Source organism: Mastigoproctus giganteus, chromosome 4 (genome assembly GCF_048544385.1).
Source record: "Mastigoproctus giganteus isolate SK-2022 chromosome 4, ASM4854438v1, whole genome shotgun sequence".
Lineage (NCBI taxonomy): Eukaryota > Metazoa > Arthropoda > Arachnida > Uropygi > Thelyphonidae > Mastigoproctus > Mastigoproctus giganteus.
Genome location: NC_143578.1, coordinates 134,136,309 through 134,156,633, shown reverse-complemented (window position 1 = coordinate 134,156,633; position 20,325 = coordinate 134,136,309). Strand labels below are relative to the sequence as shown.

At 36.0% G+C, this 20,325-nt stretch overlaps 1 protein-coding gene across 4 annotated transcripts in view; it reads left to right on the top strand.

Annotated features, from left to right (window-relative positions):
• LOC150087077 (single-stranded DNA-binding protein 3-like) overlaps positions 1-20,325 on the top strand; it is a 538,273-nt gene that overhangs the window by 200,393 nt on the left and 317,555 nt on the right. For 3 of the 4 annotated variants that reach the window (XM_090371798.1, XM_090371799.1, XM_090371797.1), the window contains exon 10: positions 12,500-12,526. The exons of the other annotated variant lie outside the window; for it this stretch is intronic. In XM_090371798.1, the coding sequence (XP_090227924.1) occupies positions 12,500-12,526 (27 nt within the window). The remainder of the gene's footprint in view (positions 1-12,499; positions 12,527-20,325) is intronic. 4 annotated transcript variants of the gene reach the window in all.

The following is a 20,325-nucleotide window of genomic DNA, read 5'->3' as shown; positions in this document are numbered from 1 at the left end:
TTTCATTTGAAGTAAATGACCTCATGTATAATATTTCTTGTGGTGAATGTGACTTGTCTTATCAAGGCTCGACTTGGTGTACCCTAGATTTGAGGGTGAAGTAGCATGCCACTTCTGTCGGTGCCTCCGTAGCCAGTTGGGCAGGAGCAGCAGTGAATAGCACATGCTTCTTGATTAGACCAGGGTTCGAGCCCGTGACCACCAAATATGGAGGATGCGGAAAGGTCAGGAAATGACCACCGCATATCCCCAGAGCAATATGGCCTTAGTTGCTAATGCTCCTAAAAACCAAACAACAAGCCACTTCTGTCTGTTCTTTGCATGCAACTGCGTCAGAATTGGCTTTTCATGCCGTGAATGAAAGTCATATATTACTATTTAATGAAGCAAAAATTCTGAACGTTCAACACAACTACACAAAGTTATTAATTTCTGAAACCCTTGAAATTAATAGTATGAAAATTCTATCAACGTGTGTCGTCCCTGTGTCATTTCAGATTCATGGTCTTTTATATGCACGTGCCAAAACAAACAATCTCTCTATTTAATATCTTGACACACACACACACGCTTCGCATTATATCCAACCTGTGATCAAGATGGTTTGTCGAAAAGCCTAGTCAGCTTAAGGAAGGAAAGTTTCTTAAAATTGTTTTAATTTTTTTCGTCTCAATTTATTTTATCACTGTGATAAATTCTTCCATTTTAATTAATTTTGACACAATGTCTTCTCTCACTCATAGTTTCGTGGGGGGTGGTTTGATGTGTTTTGGGGTCAGGTTAGGGTCCTTGGCCTTCAATTCCAGGGTGTGTTGAATCATTCTTGGGGCTGTGAGGGCAAGAATTCATTAAAATTATTTTATCCATTTACATTTGGACAGCGTCATCCTGAAGTTATTCTATGGACCGGTTTGAGGTAATTTCTTTTATTTTTTTAAAATTTGATTATTGTCAACTTGTGACTTCAGTCTGTTTGTGTTTGCCATTATTTAAATGTTTCTGATTTGTTTTTAAGTTTTGTCACTACCAAAGTAAAACAGTATTATTTGAGTTTACAAAACATCTGATTTGTTAATTTTTAATGAAGTAATTTGTGCCAATTATCCTGTGTTTGTGTCATTTAGACCAGACATGGAAAAATTTGTGTACCTCACCAGCAATCAACAAACATTACTAGCATATAATATGAAGTGCCTCTTTCATCATTCATAGGATTTCACTACATAATGTCTTTCAAAAACCATGACACCAAAAAAAAAAAAAATTACTAAAAGAGACTTTTATGATAACTTCTATACATTTGTAATTTCCAGTTTAGGATCATTAGCATTAGTTGAAGCATATGATACAAGAAATAAAATAAAAAAAAAATTTAAAAAAACCTTCCTATTTCACCCATCCAGTCACTCCAAATGTTTGTCTAGTTCAGCCTTAAATTTATTTAAGCTCTCAACTTCCATAACAACAGATAGAAGTCTGTTCCAGCAATCAACTACCTGCTTGCTAAAGCATATCTAACTTAAGCATATCTATTCTACAACTGTCTTTCCCCAATTTTAATCTGCCCCCTCAGGTTCTTAATCTGAGCAAATAGAAGTATCTCATCAGCATTTAGCCTACCCAAACCATTCAACGCCTTGTACACCTCATTCAGATCACCTCGCAGGTGCCTAGTCTCCAGATGCTACAACTTACAGAATTTAAGCCTCTCCTGGTAAGATAACCCCTTTGTTCCTCTCACCAATCTCGTTGCCCTTCTCTGTACTCGTTCTAGCAACTCTACATCCTTCTAAAATGAGGCCTCCAGACCTGTACACAGTACTCAAGGTGTGGCCTGACCATTGTCTTATACAGAGGTATAATCACTTCTTTGTCTCTGCTAGCAAAATTCCTATATATCATTGACAAAACTCCATGACCTTCTCTGGCAGCCCATCTGCACTGCCCAGAGAACTTTGTATCTGACTGCACAATTACCCCCAGGTCTTTGTCATTCTCCACCTCCCTGAGTGTAGTACCACACAGTTGGTATGCTTCTCTTGGCTTACTGCTACCTGTATGCAGTATTTTGCATTTGTCAATATTAAACTTCAGTTGCCATCTGCCATCTTCTCAGCCCATCTGTCTAACTTTTCTAGATCCTGTTGCAGTAGCATACTGTCTTTACTATCACTAACAACCCTACCGACCTTTGTATCATCTGCAAACTTGAACATTAAGCTTGATTCCTATGATATATCATCATCGATATCACTCATAAATTCACAAAAGAACAATTGGACATCACTGAACCCTAGGGCTTCACTAATTAGTCCATGTAGAACTGTGTCCATTTATTACCACTCTCTGCCATCTCCCACTCAACCATCCCTTTATCCATTGCAGAAACTTGCCCTTAATGCCATACCGCTCCAATTTGTTCAGCAGTCTTCCCTGTGCAACAGGAGGCGCCTCCGTAGCCAGGTGGGCAGGAGCGGCAGTGCGTAGCACACGCTTCTTGATTAGACCGGAGTTCGAGCCTGTGACAACCAAATACGGAGGATGTGGAAAGGTCAGGGAATGACCACTGCATATCCCGGAGCAATATGGCCTTAGTTGCTAATGCTCCTAAAAAAAAAAAAAAACCAAACAACCTGTGCAACAGTATCAAAAGCTTTCCTGAAATCCAAGTATAAGATATCAAAATAATTTTTGGATTCAGTTCCTTTGTGACCACATCGTATTATCCAATCAAATTGGTCAGACAAGATTTGCCCTTAACAAATCCATGCTGTGTCTGAACTATTACTGCAGTCTTGTCTAGGTGATCCTGAATCACCTAGACAAGACTGCATTTTTTTTTTTTTTTCATTTATTTATTTTCTCTTTTCTGTACCTCTTTGCTGGATTACTTATATTTCTTTTGTTATATATATATATAGTATATGAGAAGATAGGTATTTAGATAGTATGATGATACATAATTGTAAAATAATAAGAGAAGAGAAGTTTACCTGAATATAGTATGTAGAACACTTCCATATGATACTCTCCAGAAATTTCTGTAGAGTATCATACAGAAGTGTTCTATGTACTATATTCAGGTAAATCTCTCTTATTATTTTACAAATATTGATATCAACGTAGAACATATTGAGCATTATAGCTCTGGTTTATACTAGCTAGATGATATAATAAAGATTAACTAATTAGTTTTTAAATTTAGTATTGATTTATATGCTAGTGCCAATTCTGCAGAAATATGTACACTAAGAGCATAATGTAAGCTACAATACATTATGTTAAAGTATATGTATTAGCATTAGCAAAGAATATTAAATAACTGATAGACTACTTAGTTAAATCTATGAAATACATATAGGTAAATTAATGTCACAGATTATTAAAAATATATACAGGATAATATGTAAAATTGCTAATCATTGCATAGTTGCAACCTCAGTAACTTTTTCAGAGGTCAATCACTCAGATTAAAAGGAAGAACAATAATAAGAGATTCTTAGTTTCTGTAATAATCAACATGCAATGTTTTAAAACAAATGTTTTAATCTTTTTTAATTTTATAAATTGTGTGCATAGTGCACGTTATCATTGATCTAACAGAGAACTAATAAACTGAAATCCAAAGCAGAACTTAAGAAACTTAAAACCATGAGTTGACTTATTATGCCCAAGCAAGTTTTTATTCCCCCCCCCCCCCATGTTTTATAATCTTGCTTTGTTGTTTTCTCTTGTTGCTACTAATACTTAAAAGTATCTTCTGACAGTAATGGAGTCAAGATTAGTAGTGTATTCAGTGTAGAAGGCTGAGCTACACACAAAGTCTTGCTCACAGGCACTAAATTGCTCATTTGAACTTATAAATTCACTTAACATTCTCCAGTTGTAGAACTTTTTTTTTTTTTTTTTTTTTGCCGACTGTCCTGGAATATAAAGATATAATATACAGCAACTGTTTCAATTAGGTATCCATTTTCAAGTATATTTTAAAACATCTATATAAAAATTAAATGTACTCCAGAACTTTCACATTTGAGGTGCTTTCATAGGTGGCAGTGCTCTATTTCATAATATGTGGAAAAGGCAAAGTTGAGTTTCACTGAACTTTTCCATTGAATTTGCCCAAAGATGAGTTAGCATGAACCAGTATATCACCAGTGGATTGACACTGGTGGAATCTGTATTGACAGTCATTGATCAGATGGAAGGTTTTAAGGTAATGGTAGAGTTGGCAGTTGATAGATTTCTCCTTACTCTGGATAGAGTAGAGGTAAGTTCTATGGTATGATAATTGGAAAGAAGGAATTTCTTACCCTTTTTTAGGAATTAGAATACATGTCAAAGCAAGCTCTGGAGCCCAGCTTTTGAAAACAAGTGATGAAATCCCATTAGGATCTGGAGACTTTTTATCATTTAGATTGTTCAGAATTCTTCTGTGATTGTATGTCAGAAGACCGTAGGAGTCATTGAGTGTAATCTCTTTGTTATAGTAAGGGGTGATGTGCCAAGCTTGTCTATACAAATGTCAGAGGAAAAGTGAGGTAAACCTCTCGAGTACCTGTGTACTCGAGAGGCTCACCCCAAATTTAGTTTCAATTTTGAATATAAATTTGGATTGAGCTTGTCCTCTAATGTGGAGATTGTTGTATTCACTGGGCTTTATTCAGTCACTAGTAGAAGGCGTGTTCTCCATTTTATTTGAAGGAATTGTTATACCACAACTTGCAGCAGAAGAGGCCTTGTAGGTATGATTCACCTAATACAGATCTCAGGAATTAATCTGATTCAGTGATCCGCTAGACGAATATGGATGGGGTCATATGGTACAAACTTTTGTCTTGCTTTTAAAATACATTGGTGCCAAACAGTGTTTACATCAACTAATTTATCATTATCTGATTTAATGTCTTTCATATTCGCTAACATGATTTCTGTTAGTTCTACAATGAAGTGCGTAATAAACAAAATCAAGCTCAGTATTAAGTGAGATGAGGAGCTTCTTTTCTGAAACTCTTAGTTATAATTTCTCTGAGTTAGAATCTTTCTATTCATTTGGCATGAAAAAGCAAGCCTACAGACTGACCAAAACAACCCACACTATTATTCCAGACCACTTCCAAATTTACTATATTTGGAAGTTGCTATATAGTTAGCATTTTGAATTGTATGCAGGAATCTCTTTTAGGAAAAACTCTTTAACAGTTCTTCTACCAAGATGATAGTCCTTGACCCAAGAGTAGGATGACCTCATACTTTTGTCCATTTCCAGGACTCTTTTGAACAATAAAAAAAAAAAAGACAATGAAAACTTCATGTTTAAGTACTGTATACTCTAAAAATTAAACAGAAATATTTATAAAAGAGAAAATATGGGTTAATATATCATAAAATAATTGAATTTATGTACCTTAATGGCATAAATGGTTTTTACATCCAGGCAATTTCATTCATCTAATCAATGCACATGGACCAGATGAGATAGCTTTGTAAACACACAATTTAATTAATACGGTAAGTTAAAACTGTAACATTAGCATTAGTAGAGGCATATGAAGCAGGAAAGCAAGCTTATATAGCATCAGCAAAAAAAAAAATACTTTCCCATTTCACCCATCCATTAACTCAATGTTTGACTAGTTCTGCATTGAATTTATTTAAGCTGTCAACTTCTACAGTGACAAATGGAAGTTTGTTCCAGCAATCAACCACACGCTGCCTAAAAGCAAATTTCGGCACGTCTATTCTACAACCACCTTTCCTCAATTTGAATTTGTCCCCTCAGGTGACTAATCTGGGCAAGAGAAAGAATCCCATCAGTATTGAGCTTGCTCAAACCATTCAAGGCCTTAATCAGATCACCGCAGGTGTATAATCTCCAGATACTGCAATTTGCATTACTTAAGTCTTTCATTCCACTCGCCAATCTCGTTGCCCTTCTCTGTACTCATTCCAGCAGCTCTATATCCTTCCTAAAATGAGACATCCAGACCTGTATGCAGTACTCAAGGTGTGGCCTGACCATTGCCTTATACAAGGCGGAAATCACCTCCTTATCCCTGCTAGCAGAATTCCTGTATATCATTGACAAGATGGCATGAGGTACACTTGCAGCCTGTTTGCATTGCTCAGAAAACTTAATATCTGACTACACAATTACCCCCAGGTCCTTTTCATTCTCCACTACCATGAGTGTAGTACCATCCAGTTGGTCCGTTACTCTGGGGCATACTGCTACCCATATGCAGTACTTTATGTTTATCAATGTTAAACTTCAGTTGCCACATCTCAGCCCATCTGTTCAACTTTTCTAGATCTTGTTGTGGTAGCATACTGTCATTAGTGTCATTAACAATTCTGCCAACCTTTCTATCGTCTGTAAACTTGGACATTAAGCCTGATATACCTTCATCAATATCATTGATAAATATAGAAAACAATGGGCCGAACACAGACCCCTGGGGGGACACCACTAATAACATTAGTCCCAGAGAAGATGTCCATTGATTACCACTCTTTATCTTCTCCCGCTTGACCATCCCTTTATCCATAGCAGCAACTTGCCCTTAATTCCATAATGCTCCAAATTGTAGAGTAGTTTTCCATGTGCAACAGTATCAAAAGCTTTCCTGAATTCCATGTATACGATATCAAAATTATTTTTTTGCACCCAGCTCCTTTATGACTTCAGTGTATTATCCAATCAAATTGGTCAGACAAGACTTCCCCTCAACAAACCCATGCTGTGTCTGAAATATAACTGCAGTTTTGTCTACATCATCCTGCAGTGTTTCTTTAACCAATGCCTCCATTAATTTCCATGGAACAGAAGTTAAACTAACAGGTCTGTAATTACTTGTGCCACCCTTTGATCCCCTTTGTGAATTGGGGTCACATTTGCATATCTCCAGTCCAAGGGGACCTCCCCTGAGTCCAAGGAAGTTCTTATAATTATGGCTAAATTTTCTTACTTCCTTTGCTATGTCCTTTAATATCACTGGATAGATCCCATCCATCCCAGGTGCCTTTCTTATGTTTAACTTCAACAATTTCTCCTCCACTTTGCTATCATTTATTACAAAATCATTTAACTTTCTGCCAAAGTTTGATAAACTTCTGGCATTCCTCTCCCTGAATAATTCCTCATGTGTGAATGTAGATGCAAAATACTCATTCAGTTTGTTAGCTATCTGAGCATGATCATCAACAGTCGAACCACCAGCGTCAAGTGGACCAATCTGATTCATCCCTTTCCTTCTATACTTTACATAAGTAAAGAAGCCTTCGTTGTCTTTCTTTGCATCCTTTGCCAAAGATTTCTCATAATGTGCCTTCACTTACCTAACCTCCTGGCGCATTATAGCCTTAGTCGCTAATGCGCCAATAAAACCCAAGCAGCAACAACGACCTAACCTTCTTTGTGACTTGATTACAGACTATCTTATTTCTGCTATAGGCTTCTGTGTCACCTGATAATTTAAAAGCATCTGCCGCAAGTCTCATTAGTTCATGTGACATCCATTTAGGCTTAAACAGTATTTCTTAGTTGTGGCAAAAAGCCTTGCATCTTCCGAGATTACTTCCTTCAATGCTTCCCATTTAGAATTTGCTGTTGGTAACATCATCAGTTGATCCCACTGTATAGACTTTAAAAAATGTATCAGTAGTCACCATCGTAGTCACATTTACGAATTCAAAAACCCTTCCATTTACTCCTGACAGTAGTTACATCTTTGAGAAAATCCGACATCAGCACACTGATCACTGCCACCTAGTTCCTTTATCTATAGATTCTTAAAGCATGAAGAATCACTACTGATAATCAGGTGGAGTATTAATCCCTTTAGTTTGCTCTTGAACATGTTGCTTTATAAAACAATCATCCGATAAATCCAAAAAAGCCTTGCTAGTGTGTGAGTGACACCCAGAAGTCCCAGTCAATATCTGGGAAGTTAAAATCCTCCATTTTAAAACAGTCTGATTTACTGCCTCACTCTGTTTCTCTCTACAATTGTTCATTATATTCACCAGAGTCATTAGGCCTATAACTCTTTACTACTCAATTTTACTTTCCCAGTGCTTATGTCATGTCAACTGGATGCATTTCCCTAGATTTCATATTTCTTAACTAACAGCATAAGCCCACCTTCCCTCCCCTCCCCGTACACATTTAACTCCCCAAATTCCAAATCTGCATTCCTTGTATCTGTGTGACACTACATCTCTGATTTCCCAACAATACACTGGTGTTCAAAGAAAGTGCATCACCCCTTAAAATTGTAATTGTTGTCCGAATAATGTAAGTATATGGCAGTATTTTTTACAGATTGCATCAGATAAGATTGACATGCATAGGTGATGATGTAATATTGCATCAGCTATTACTTTTTTTTTTTTTTTTTTTTTTGTGTTAGTTGTTGGCGCATCAGCTTCTATGGCCATATTGCACCTCCCAAAGTTTTTGCATTTTTACTATGATCCAAGCCCGAGGCGGGAATCGAACCCACGACCTTTGGGTTGCCAGGCAGGCACTTTACCTACCTGGCTAGCCCGGTCGGCGCAGCTATTACTCTCAGCTATATAAGCATGCTTATATAGCTGAATGACTGCAAGAGTTGCAGTCATTCCTTGTTTGTGTCAGAATGGCAAGTTACTTGCAGTTGATGCCACGATGAAAGAGTGCTATTGTTGCTTTACATGAGGAAGAATGTTCTTCCCATCTTATAGAGTGTCTTGTAATCAGTCAACAGGGAGTAGATTTCTTTCCAAATTCAAGAATACTGGTTCTACTGATAGGAAAAAAGAAACCAAATGCAAACGAGTCTACACTAAAACAGGACCACGTTTTTAAGCGCTTGTGCCTTAAAAACCGTAACTCTTCTTCGTCTGAGCTGAAAAGGAAAGAACATACAGGAGTGGTAGCAAGTGCAGTAACAGTCAGAAGATGCCTCTTCAAAAATGGACTTGTAGCCTATCATCCTAAGAAGAAGCCCCTCCTCACACAAAAAATGAAAAAGGCCTGATTAATTTGGTGTAAGGAGCATGTCAAATGGACCCCTGGGCAGTGGAAGTACAGTTATTTTCTAGGATGAGAAGAAATTCAACCTGCATAGCTCTGATGGGAGACAAATGATTCACTGTGGATGTGGTGAAGAATACCATCCAGACTGTATGGTGTCTCCAGTGAAATTCCCTACCAGCCAAATGATATGGGAGTGCATTTCGTATCGCTGAGTAGCTCATCTGCAGTTTATAAAAGGTTCTATAAATGCCAATGGATACCTGGCTATATTGGAAGGTAAATCGCTGCCAGCCATTAGAGACCATTTCAACCTGCCAAGTAACTGCGTCTTTCAGGATGACTTTGGTCCTTCTCATCGGGTGAAAAGTGTAAGTAGGCGCTTCTGTAGTTACCTTAGCTTTATTTCTGCATTAGAGGTCCGACAGTAATGTGTTTACATTTGTTACAGGTGAAAAAATGGTTGGAAGAATGGTCCATTACAACTCTTAACTGGCTAGGAATCGGCCCTGACCTGAATCCTATAGAGAACTGATGGCATCCTGTGGAATGTGCAGTTGCCAGAAAGAAACCAAACACCCTTTGTGAACTTCAGGAAGCCGTAGTTCGTGTTTGGAATGACAAACTATCAGTTGATTATCTGCAAAAATTGACCTTGCCATTGCCTCGATGGTGTGTTGCTGTCATCAGGGCCAGAGGCGGTTCAACTAAATATGTATACGTGGTGAAGAATACCATCCAGTAATACCATACAGTAACGACTAGCACCTTCACCATGTGAAGAATACCATCCATTGCAATCTTTTGAGAGCACCTGTCAAATATTACTTAGCTTTGCCTTAACTGTTAATAAATATCTTTTTTTATATTTCTATTTGTGATGCTAGTCATTAATGTAACATAACATCACAAAAAAGGCTTAGAAATGTGAAATTCATACAATGATGCACTTTCTTTGAACACCAGTGTATCTGCCTTTGATGTTTTGACCAGCACCTCAAATTCGTCAAATTTATTTACTAAACTCCTAGCATTGGTGTACATGCAAATATACATGCATCTGTTTGTATTCTTAGTTACCGTAACACAGCCCATGTATTTACTTGTTCCGTGATGACTCCAGCAGTCCCTGAAATCCCCAGCAACTTGTTTTCCAGTAGAGCAGTGCAAGGATTACTTTCACCTCTGCCAGTGGCTACTGTTAACCTATCAGTCTATATATCACCCCAAGCTAGCAGTTTTCCGTCCCACCTAATACTGCCTCGATAGCATCAGCAAATATTCTTGCACCTTTACTATTTAAGTGTATCCTATCCCTGTAGAAGCAGTCTCTTCTGTTAATAAGCACAGACCACAATGAGAAAAATTCTACCCCATTAGCCTTGCACAATTTCTACAGGATCAAATTGATTGGCTCTAATCATGTACTCCATCCTATCGTATCTGGGCAGAATTGCAGACAAATTAATTTTCCAAGCAAATGTAAAGAGTTCTAGTGTGATTGATAGCAGATTATAAACTACAAAATGTTTTATATGAGTTACAGTTATTTCTCAAATATAATTTGAGGCACTCGATACCTGTGTGACAGAGCTGAGGAGTGTCGCATTGTAATAAGTTTGGTATTGATTCATGAATTTCTGAAAATATTCCTTAAACATTTCTGTTATGTGCCTGAATGGCAAACAAAAAATCAGATAATTTTTCTACTTCTGAGGTTTTTCCTTGAAATCGAAACTTTGGGGTGGGGGAATGACTGCTGCCTGTAACAAGATCTCTTAAGCCACTATTTTTCCCTTTCAGTTCTTCTAAAATGGAATTTTTAAGTAAAGAAAACTGACTAAATAAGTTTTCATCGATTTGAAATTCAATACCATTGCAAATCTTAAATGTATTTGGTACTTCCTCCCAAACTGGTGTGTTTATTTGTTTTTTTTTTTTTTTTGAGCATCCATACCATTTGAATTTTTCAAAGGTTTAGCCCCTCTCCCCCCTTTTTTTTTTCTTTCCAAAGTCATTTTGTACACATTAAATATTTCATCTTTAAATGATATGGTATCATTCTTCACACTGGATCAGTTAAAATTGGGATCAGTTAAAATTTTGAAAGCACTTCAGAGAATAAATTTTTATTCAATACATTTCAATCAACTGATGTATGAAATATCTGACCTCTATTAATTATGCAAATTTTATTAGTTGCTTATTGAATATGCTAAGTATACTGTGCATAACATAGAAATACACTTCATTTATTGATGGTTCAAAAATTTTAGCTACTGTTCTTCTTTAAGAAAAATTGCATTCAGTATTTCAAAAATATTTAGTATTTAATTGATATCTCGCTATAAACTTAAACAGCAAGCTTTTGATTATGTCAGTAACTTGTTATAAATTATGTCTAAAGAGCAAAATTTTCAAATTACAAGAAGAAATAACATTACATCCATAAGCACAATCAGTGGAGATTGCAAAGCTGCTTTTCTGTTCTTTGTCCACACAGACTAAGGACAGAATTTTAGCCCACAGGATGGCACAGCAGGTGCTCTCAAAATCTGCATCACTAACGTTGCTTATAGATAGAAAAGAAAGGGAAATACATGCTAGTGCCCGGTATCATTCTTATTTTCTTAGAATCAATATTCTGTGAATTTACGCATGTAAGTGGTTTTTCCAGCATTACAAATGCCAATACCTTTTATAAAGTCATATTTGGTAGATCAAATTTGAGAATGAAAGTGAATTCTTACAAACAGAGATGATTAAAATCCAGTAAAAATCCAAGAAAACTGGAACATGTGATCATATTACTCAAGAGTTCCATTGAAAATTTTCTGATTGTATTACTTGCAGAATAATTTCAGCTTAAAACAGGTAGCTCACTAGGTAATAACCACCCGCATGTTGAACTGATCAATAAAGGTTCCAAACTTTACTCTCTAAGTAAACTTTTTTGAATTACTTGTCAACCTTTGGTCTTATTCAGCTCTGTCTTGCATAGTGTCTATACTCTCTCAGCTGGAATGACAGCATTTTTATGTGCTTTTGTGATAGATCATTCCGTATTGTTTGTTTTAATATTTTTCTTTTGTTGACTGTTTGATTTTACAAGAAACAGCCAGGTCTTTGATTCTTATCATAATGTACCCGAACACATTTCATTTAATATAATGGCAAAGAAAATGTGTCAGGTTTAATATATTATTTTATCAAAATATGTTATGGTTTTGTTATATTAATTTCAAGTTTGAAATAAAATTTTTCGTGGAAAGGATAGAAAGAAATTTTTTTTTCTTCTCTTTTGAAGGTGAAGGTCTTAAAAATATTAAAATTATATGGTTTCTGTAAATAAGCTTTTTATAACTGTATTTGTATTATTTTTTTCCCATTTTACTGTTCACCTAATTAACAGTACTAATCCTGTTTTTTTACATTACTAATATGCCCTTGTTACTAACATCAACTAATCCTTTCTGCTTCTAGGTGATGGGGAGTTCGTTGGATGGCAAGGTAGGTTATTTATTTATTTTTTGGTTGAATATTTAAAACAATAAATTATTTGTATTTGATTATTTTTACCATTTATTCCTAAAATCCAAATGAAAGTTTCCAATTTCCTCTTAGTTTCTAGGTTTATAATTACACATAGTACATATATTATGAAGTCTATATCTTTATTAAAATAAAAGAAATTAAATGCAAATAATAATATGAACACAGAGCTCATTCATATCCTTCAAATTTTCCACCAGTTTAAGTGAATGAGACAGACAACGGGAAAGTTATTTAAAGCATTAAGTAAAGTATTATTTATTTACATGTTGTCATGGATGGACTGTTTTGTTTTTGTTAAACAAAAACAAAAAATAAATAAAAATCATGTCTCTGTTTGTTAATATAATGTGAAAATATCTGTTTTTCTCTCCCTTCCTATTTACAGATTACTGTAGACAGTAGTTTCTAAACATAATGAAAAGTCAGATTCCCACCTACACTTCACCCTAAATAATTTAATTAAATTTTTTTTTTTTTTTTTTTTTTTTGTTGCAATTCTTTACATATTATGAACCTCTCCAGAGTTTCTGAAACTGCTACTGTAAATGATTGTCTTGTAGTGAGTTAATTTTTTGCAGGCGAGACATCTGTAAGGAGTTTCATTTAAGGAGCTTAAGTAGATCGCACAGTTTTGATTCCCCACCTCCTTATTATCTTTTAATTGAGAAGAGAATTTAAACTGCAAATAAACTTATACAACATAAAAAAAGTAGGTAAATAAAACACCACACACACACACACATATATATATATATATATATATATATATATAAAACTGCAAGTTAAATTAAAATAGGATATTTGCCAGTAGCATGGCAAGCAGTAGAGTGAAAAAGAACTTAACCAAATAAAATAACATAACAATGACAGAAAAATATATATGGGGGGATAAAGAAGAGGGTAGTTTTGAAGCAATGTTCCTAAAAAAATTTAGAAAATTAAGCCAATTGAAAGAAATTTAGCGGCACCCCCTTGATGGCACCCGTTTCCGAATTATGTGAAATCTCACAAAGGTTGAAACGTAGACTAACAACATTACATGACCAAATAAATTAAAAATAATATTCGCTATCTTTGCCAATAAAATTAAATTTAAAAAAAGCGTGTTATATACACTGAGTGATCACTGAATTATGACCACCTACCTAATACTTCGTAGGTCCTCCTTTTGCCCTCAGTACAGAAGCTATCCGACATGGCATTGATTCAACAAGAAAAATAATAATTAATAAAATGAAATAAAAAAAAGCATGTTATATACACCGAGTGATCACTGAATTATGACCACCTACCTAATACTTCGTAGGTCCTCCTTTTGCCCTCAGTACAGAAGCTATCCGACGTGGCATTGATTCAACAAGATGTCAGAAGCATTTGGGAGGTATGACCAACTGAGCTGTGTGGCTAGCAATGCAGGTATGGAGGTGATTGGTGTATCTAGACACCTGATATGCCTTTCCATGTTGTCCCACAACTGCTCTATGGGATTGATATCGGTGGAGTTCGGAGGCCAGTCGATATGCTGGAAGTCAGAACTGTGTTCCTCAAACCATTCCTGCACATCAAGTGCCTGATCTCTCGGCGGATTGTCATCTTGGAAGACACCATCACCATTCGGGAAAAAGTGTAACATATAGCCGAGTGTACACAGTCAGATAGTAGAGACGAGTGATACGTTGTTCCACATGCACCAGGGGTCCAAGTTCCTGCCAGTGAAACATGCCCCACGCCATACAACCACCTGGTGCCTCTAGCCAGGTGGGCAGGAGCAGCAGTGCATAGCACACTCTTCTTGATTAGACCGGGGTTTGAGCCCGTCACCACCAAATACGGAGGATGCAGAAAGGTCAGGGAATGACCACCGCATATCCCCAGAGCAATATGGCCTTAGTTGCTAATGCTCCTAAAAAACCAAATAACAATAACAACATACAACCGCCTCCACCGGCCTGCACTTTTGATACCATACATGATGGATGAGGAGTCTCATGTTGTTGATGCCAAATCCATACACGACCATCAACGGTGTTTAGTAAATAACGTGACTCTTCCGATCAGCACATCTTCTTCCACTCTTCTAACGTCCAACTTGCATGTGCTTTGCACCAGGCGAGTCTTTTATGCCGATGAACCTTGTTTAGGAGAGGATGCCATAGGAGTCATCTGCTGGTATAGCAGATGACTCCTATGGTCACACGTGCGAGCATGTGAAGCATGGTCATGCCAGATATTGTTCCGGGCCAACTACCCAATACAACATATCTTGAACAATACATTGTATTGGGTAGTCACCTCTTCAATAGTGCTGTGCCTGTTTTAGTCATCGGACACGCCGCTCACCTCTAACATCAACCTTTCACTGACATTTGCAGTTTTGCCATCGAGTCATTGTTTGACCATTTTGACGGCAGTCCTGGTACACTTTAACAACAGCAGCTCTCAAACATCCCACCAGTTCATCCGTTTAGGAAATCAAGGCACCAGCTCGTCAATCACCTACAATCTGTCCTTTATCAAAGTCCAATAAATCCTTCCTTTTACCCATCACGCTCTGAATTTTACTACCTTCTGAACCACTGACACTTTATCTATGCTGTGTAGGTTGACTAACTCCGCACTCTCGTACCTCACGTGGTCAACGGGTCGCATTCAGTTTTCATAGGGGTGGTCATAATTCAGTGATCCCTCAGTGTATGTAACTACATAAATAACTGCATAATTTCAAGGAACAATTTACAAGACAAAGATTCTTGAGCAATTTTTAGGGATGTTCCCAAATGCATAAGGCAACCATGGGAGGTCATGGTTTACAGACTAATAGTTTAGTGACAGCCATAAGAGAGAGAGGTGGGATTGATTCTTGTATTGCTTCTATTGTGACATTCAGTAGCCTGAAAAGCTGGAGGGGGGGGATAGCATTAATAAGGCTTTTATTTAGTTACATGAAGGACTATGATAATTACATATGCAGGTAGTTCCTAACTTTACGAGTTAATTCGTTCTTGGCACACGCTCATAAAGCAAACTCGTAAGGCGGGAATTTATTTCCCATAGACCTAATGTTAAAAATAGGGGTTACATTATCAACAATGAAATTAGTTAGCTAATTAGTTTGTTTAAACAATGATTGATTTATCCAAAGAAATTAAAACGTAGCCTGTAAAATCAAGCAAATTATAATAATAAATAAATTATTTATGACTTACAAATTTAAAGAATGTTTATTCTTCGTCATCATTGACTAAATGCACAATCGTTGATCACTCATTATTGGCTCGGCACTCGTTGGTTTGTTGCACAAGGAATCTTCATAAATGCTTCGAGGCATTTGTTTCCAAGGTAATCTTTTCTTTTCTTTATAAATAGCATGCATAAGCATTTTTTAAGGGAACGCACAAATTGCAACTAACACTATTTGCATGTAGTAACAAGTTTACGAAATTTAAAAAAAAAAAAATGAATGAAGAGAAGATTCTGAAAATTTATGTTTTTTATACTATTGAAGATTTCAGTAAAGGGGAAACACATTTCACTATAATAACATATCTTATAACAAGAACATATGATAACGATGAAAGTGTAGTGGATTTTAATGATTTGAATTGGTAACTAATACAATTTACACTATAAAAATGACCAAAAAGAGAGCTATCTAGCGAAAACTTCAACTTCCCGGGGTCGTGGAACAAATTACCAAAAAACAATGTGTTATTGGGTTCACATTACGATATTTTCACGATATGATAGTGTCTCTGGAACAGATTAATATCGTAAAGCAGGTTACACTATTGTATAGCTACGCGCGTGGTTTGAAATTCGGTATTTATGAATGTTTAACATTCATTTTTTGCAATTAATGTTCATATTTTCAATTTTGTTGATACTTGAAAAAAAAAAAAAAAAACGTAAACCCGGGAACTGCCTGTATGCATATGCACACGATAGACCCAAATATACGTTAATAGGACTAAAATAAATTGAATTAAAATTATATTAAATTAAGATTGAATATAAATCATAAACATTGCACATATTATCTTTTCAAGAAGATACAGCGTGACCATGGTTTTTGAAAGCAAAAAGTATTTCATTGACCAGTCAGTTCAGTGCATTTTCTGCATAGAAATCGTATGTTATTTAAATAATTAATTTTTCTATTTTGCTAAATATTTAATGTTTTCTATGCAACTGAACTGAAACAGTGGCTTTGATACTTTGTAAGCAAAAAATGAAGAAAATAAAATAAATAAATAAATTTTCTGTTTATACTCTGGGACAACCAAATGATCAGAAAATGTTAATTATATTTGGACAAGCAAAAGTGAGAGAGAGAGAGAGAGAGATGGCTCATGTTCTGTTGGAATACACACATAAAGAGTTCTGATAAACCTCCTGGATTTTGGTAATAGGTCCAATTAATTTGGATGATTGATGAAAGGGATATTATATGTATATGCAGTAAACCCTCATTAATCTGGACCCATACATCGCTTAATCCGGACAGCTCTAAAAAAATTTAAAAGTGTAAAAATCAAATGACGATCGGGCTCAAGGGTCATATGTATTGTGTCAGAGGTCCTTGGGCCATGATGACTCATGCTGCACAAACAACCTGGTACCCGGCTGCAGTTCAGACAATTGTTTGTCATTTGCTCTGCAGTTACATGCATCTATCTTTTGTCGTTTATGCTATGCAGTTAAACAATGTCTTTAAGTAAGCAACCTAGTGTAGGACAGAAGCGTAAGCATAAAACGCTTTCTCTTCACGATAAACCATTGATGATAGAAAAACTTGATAAAGGAGTTTCAGTGTCCAGCATCTGTCTTGAGTACAGCATCGCAAAACAAACCATGTCGGACATTAAAAACAAAAAAAGTGAAATTTGTAATTTTGTTCTCGAGTTTAACGTGGAGAAAGATCGCAGATAGTGTTAATGGGGGCAGCAGAAAGTTCAGAGGAGGAAGAAGATGAAGTCAGCAACAACTCTCAGCCAAAAATTAAGGTAAGCGAAGTGAAAGACCACTTGAATTTCGTAATTCAGTACGTTGAACAATCAACAAATGAAAACGGATCTGCCTATTGTGAACACTTAAGACACCTACGTGAATTGGTAGTAAAGATAAACTGCAAACAATCACAAAAAAAGATAAGTAATTTTTTTCAAACCAGTGAATGTGACAAGTGATGTAAGTGAAGTTGAACCAGTGCAATCTTGTTCTAAGTGATTAGGGACATTATGTATTTTTAATGTAAATACAGTATATACATATATTTACTACATATTTTTGACTGTGTACATTAAAAATCATATTTTTAATGTAAAATAAACATATTTTTACTGTTATCCACGTACATTATGTTGTTTAAATAAGCATATTTCATATAATCCAGACTTTCATTAAAACGGACACCTCTCAGCCCCTATTAGTCTGGTTTAATGAGGGTTTACTGTAATTATAAATACAGTGAAACTTCTAACGGACACCTCTCGTTAATGGACATCTCTCTCTCTCTACAACGGACATTTTCAAATTCCCCAATTCACCTCTATTGGTTTTAATGTGTTTGCAGTTTCTGTCTAGCGGACTTTCTCTGTAACGGACACGGACAGGCAATCTGCACTGTTTCATTTAGATTAGCACTTAATTTGATCTCCCCATAACGGACTGCGGGAGAGCTCACGCCCCTTTTTCTAGGAACATTTCTTCCACGTATTGCCTCAATCGTGTGTTTATTTTCTATTTCCGATTCTCTGAATTTTATCAAGGTTTACGTCGCAGTTCTAAACCCTTTTTCAAGAATTTTAAGGCACATGTAAAACTTCTGATGAATTCGGTGTGTGCGGGGGGGGGGGATATGGTCGGCCTTTCGTCTTTTCAGTTTTGTTCAGTGTCGTGTGAAGTGCACAATGTCTTCTCGTAAACATTTAACTTTAAAAGATAAAGTCGAACTCATTAATGCATATGATCAGCAAAAAAATAGTGTTCGCAATCTCACTGCAAAATTCAAAATCGGGAAGACGCAGGTAAGCAACATCCTAAAGAAAAAAAAATGAACTGCTCAAATAATTTCGGCAACATGGAAATGATCAGGTTCAAAAATCATTCCCGAAAACTGTTGGACTTCAAATTGACAATGTTATGTATGAGCGGTTTTGTCGCGAACGTGCTAAAAAAAAATTCCCATTAATGAGCCTATTATTAGGGAAAAGGCTTTGGAGGTTGCGAAATCTATGGGAGTAAATGAGTTCAAAGCTTCTGTGGGATGGCTAGACAAGTTCAAAACTCGGCATAAAATTTCTTGGAAAACTGTAAGTGGTTGAAGGTGGATCTGTTGATACTGCGGTTGTAACAGAGTGGACCGTCAAATTGGAAGATTTATGTTGTGATTTTGAAGCTAAGGATATTTACAACTGTGGCGAAACAGGGTTGTTTTTTAAAGCTCTTCCTGAAAAAACAGTGAGTCTAAAAAATGAAAAGTGCCAGGGCGGAAAAATTTCTAAGGAACGCTTGACTGTACTATTGTGTACAAATATGCTGGGAGACTTTGAACAACCTCTTGTTATAGGAAAACCACAAAATCCTCGTTGTTTCAAGGGCATAAAGTTGAATCTTTCGAATGTTGACTGGAAGTCTAATAAAAAAGCGTGGATGACACGAGATATCATGAGCGAATGGATAAGTCACTTTAACCAAAACATGATTCGTCAAAACCGAAAAATTATTCTTTTCATGGATAATGCTGCATCTCACCCGCACATTGAATTGTCCAACATTCAAATCGTTTTTCTTCCACCGAACACATCTGCAGAGTGTCAGCCCTTGGATCAAGGGATAATAAAAAATTTTAAACTTCACTACAGAAAACGTGTTTTAAGACATCTCATTGCAAACATGAACGATGTAACATGCGCGAGTGACCTTGCAAAGAAAATCAGCATCCTAGATGTGATTAAATGGATTTCCTCTTCAGTAAACGCAATTAGAAAACAAACTGTCGTGAACTGTTTTGTAAAGTCTGGCTTCTCAAACGCAAAAATTGAAGTTGTGAACAGCAATGTGGAGCACCAAGAAGAACAAGAGCTTCAACATCTATTGATAATGTACGACACTTCAGCTACAAGTGACCCTGGCTACAAAGATATAGACTCGAACCTCACTACAGAAGATGGTGCTCTAGATATCAACAACATTATCATCAATATTTTTCAAGAAGTTCCTCATGAGGATGAAGAAATGGAAGGAGGTCATTCTGTCGAAAAACATATTAACAACGAACCAATGTTTTTCACCGCTGAAGAAGATACTGAAGGACTTTCGATGGTTTCTTCACTCCAAACAAATGTTGAAAACGAAATTATTAGCCGGAAGAAGGTGCAGAAGAAAATAAGTGATTACTGTATGTATTTTTCTTAAGATAAAGTCATAATATGCATAGCACAATTGTATGTATATTATTTACAAAAATATTGTGCAAAATCTGTATATATTTTAATTTAATTTTACATTAAATGTTTAACGATTTTTCTTTTTTTTTTTTTTCTCCCTCAGACTTCTTGTTAGCGGACACTTCTCTCTAATGGGCACATTTTCGTTCCCCATGGCTGTCCGTTAAAGGGAAGTTTCACTGTATATGTAAAAATTATGTAAAGCTTTAGTAAGCAATGGTGATGAATCAAAATAAATGCAGTAATAGATTTGACAAAAAAAAATTGTATTTGGTTGTATAGTACACGAACAAATTCCAAATTCTA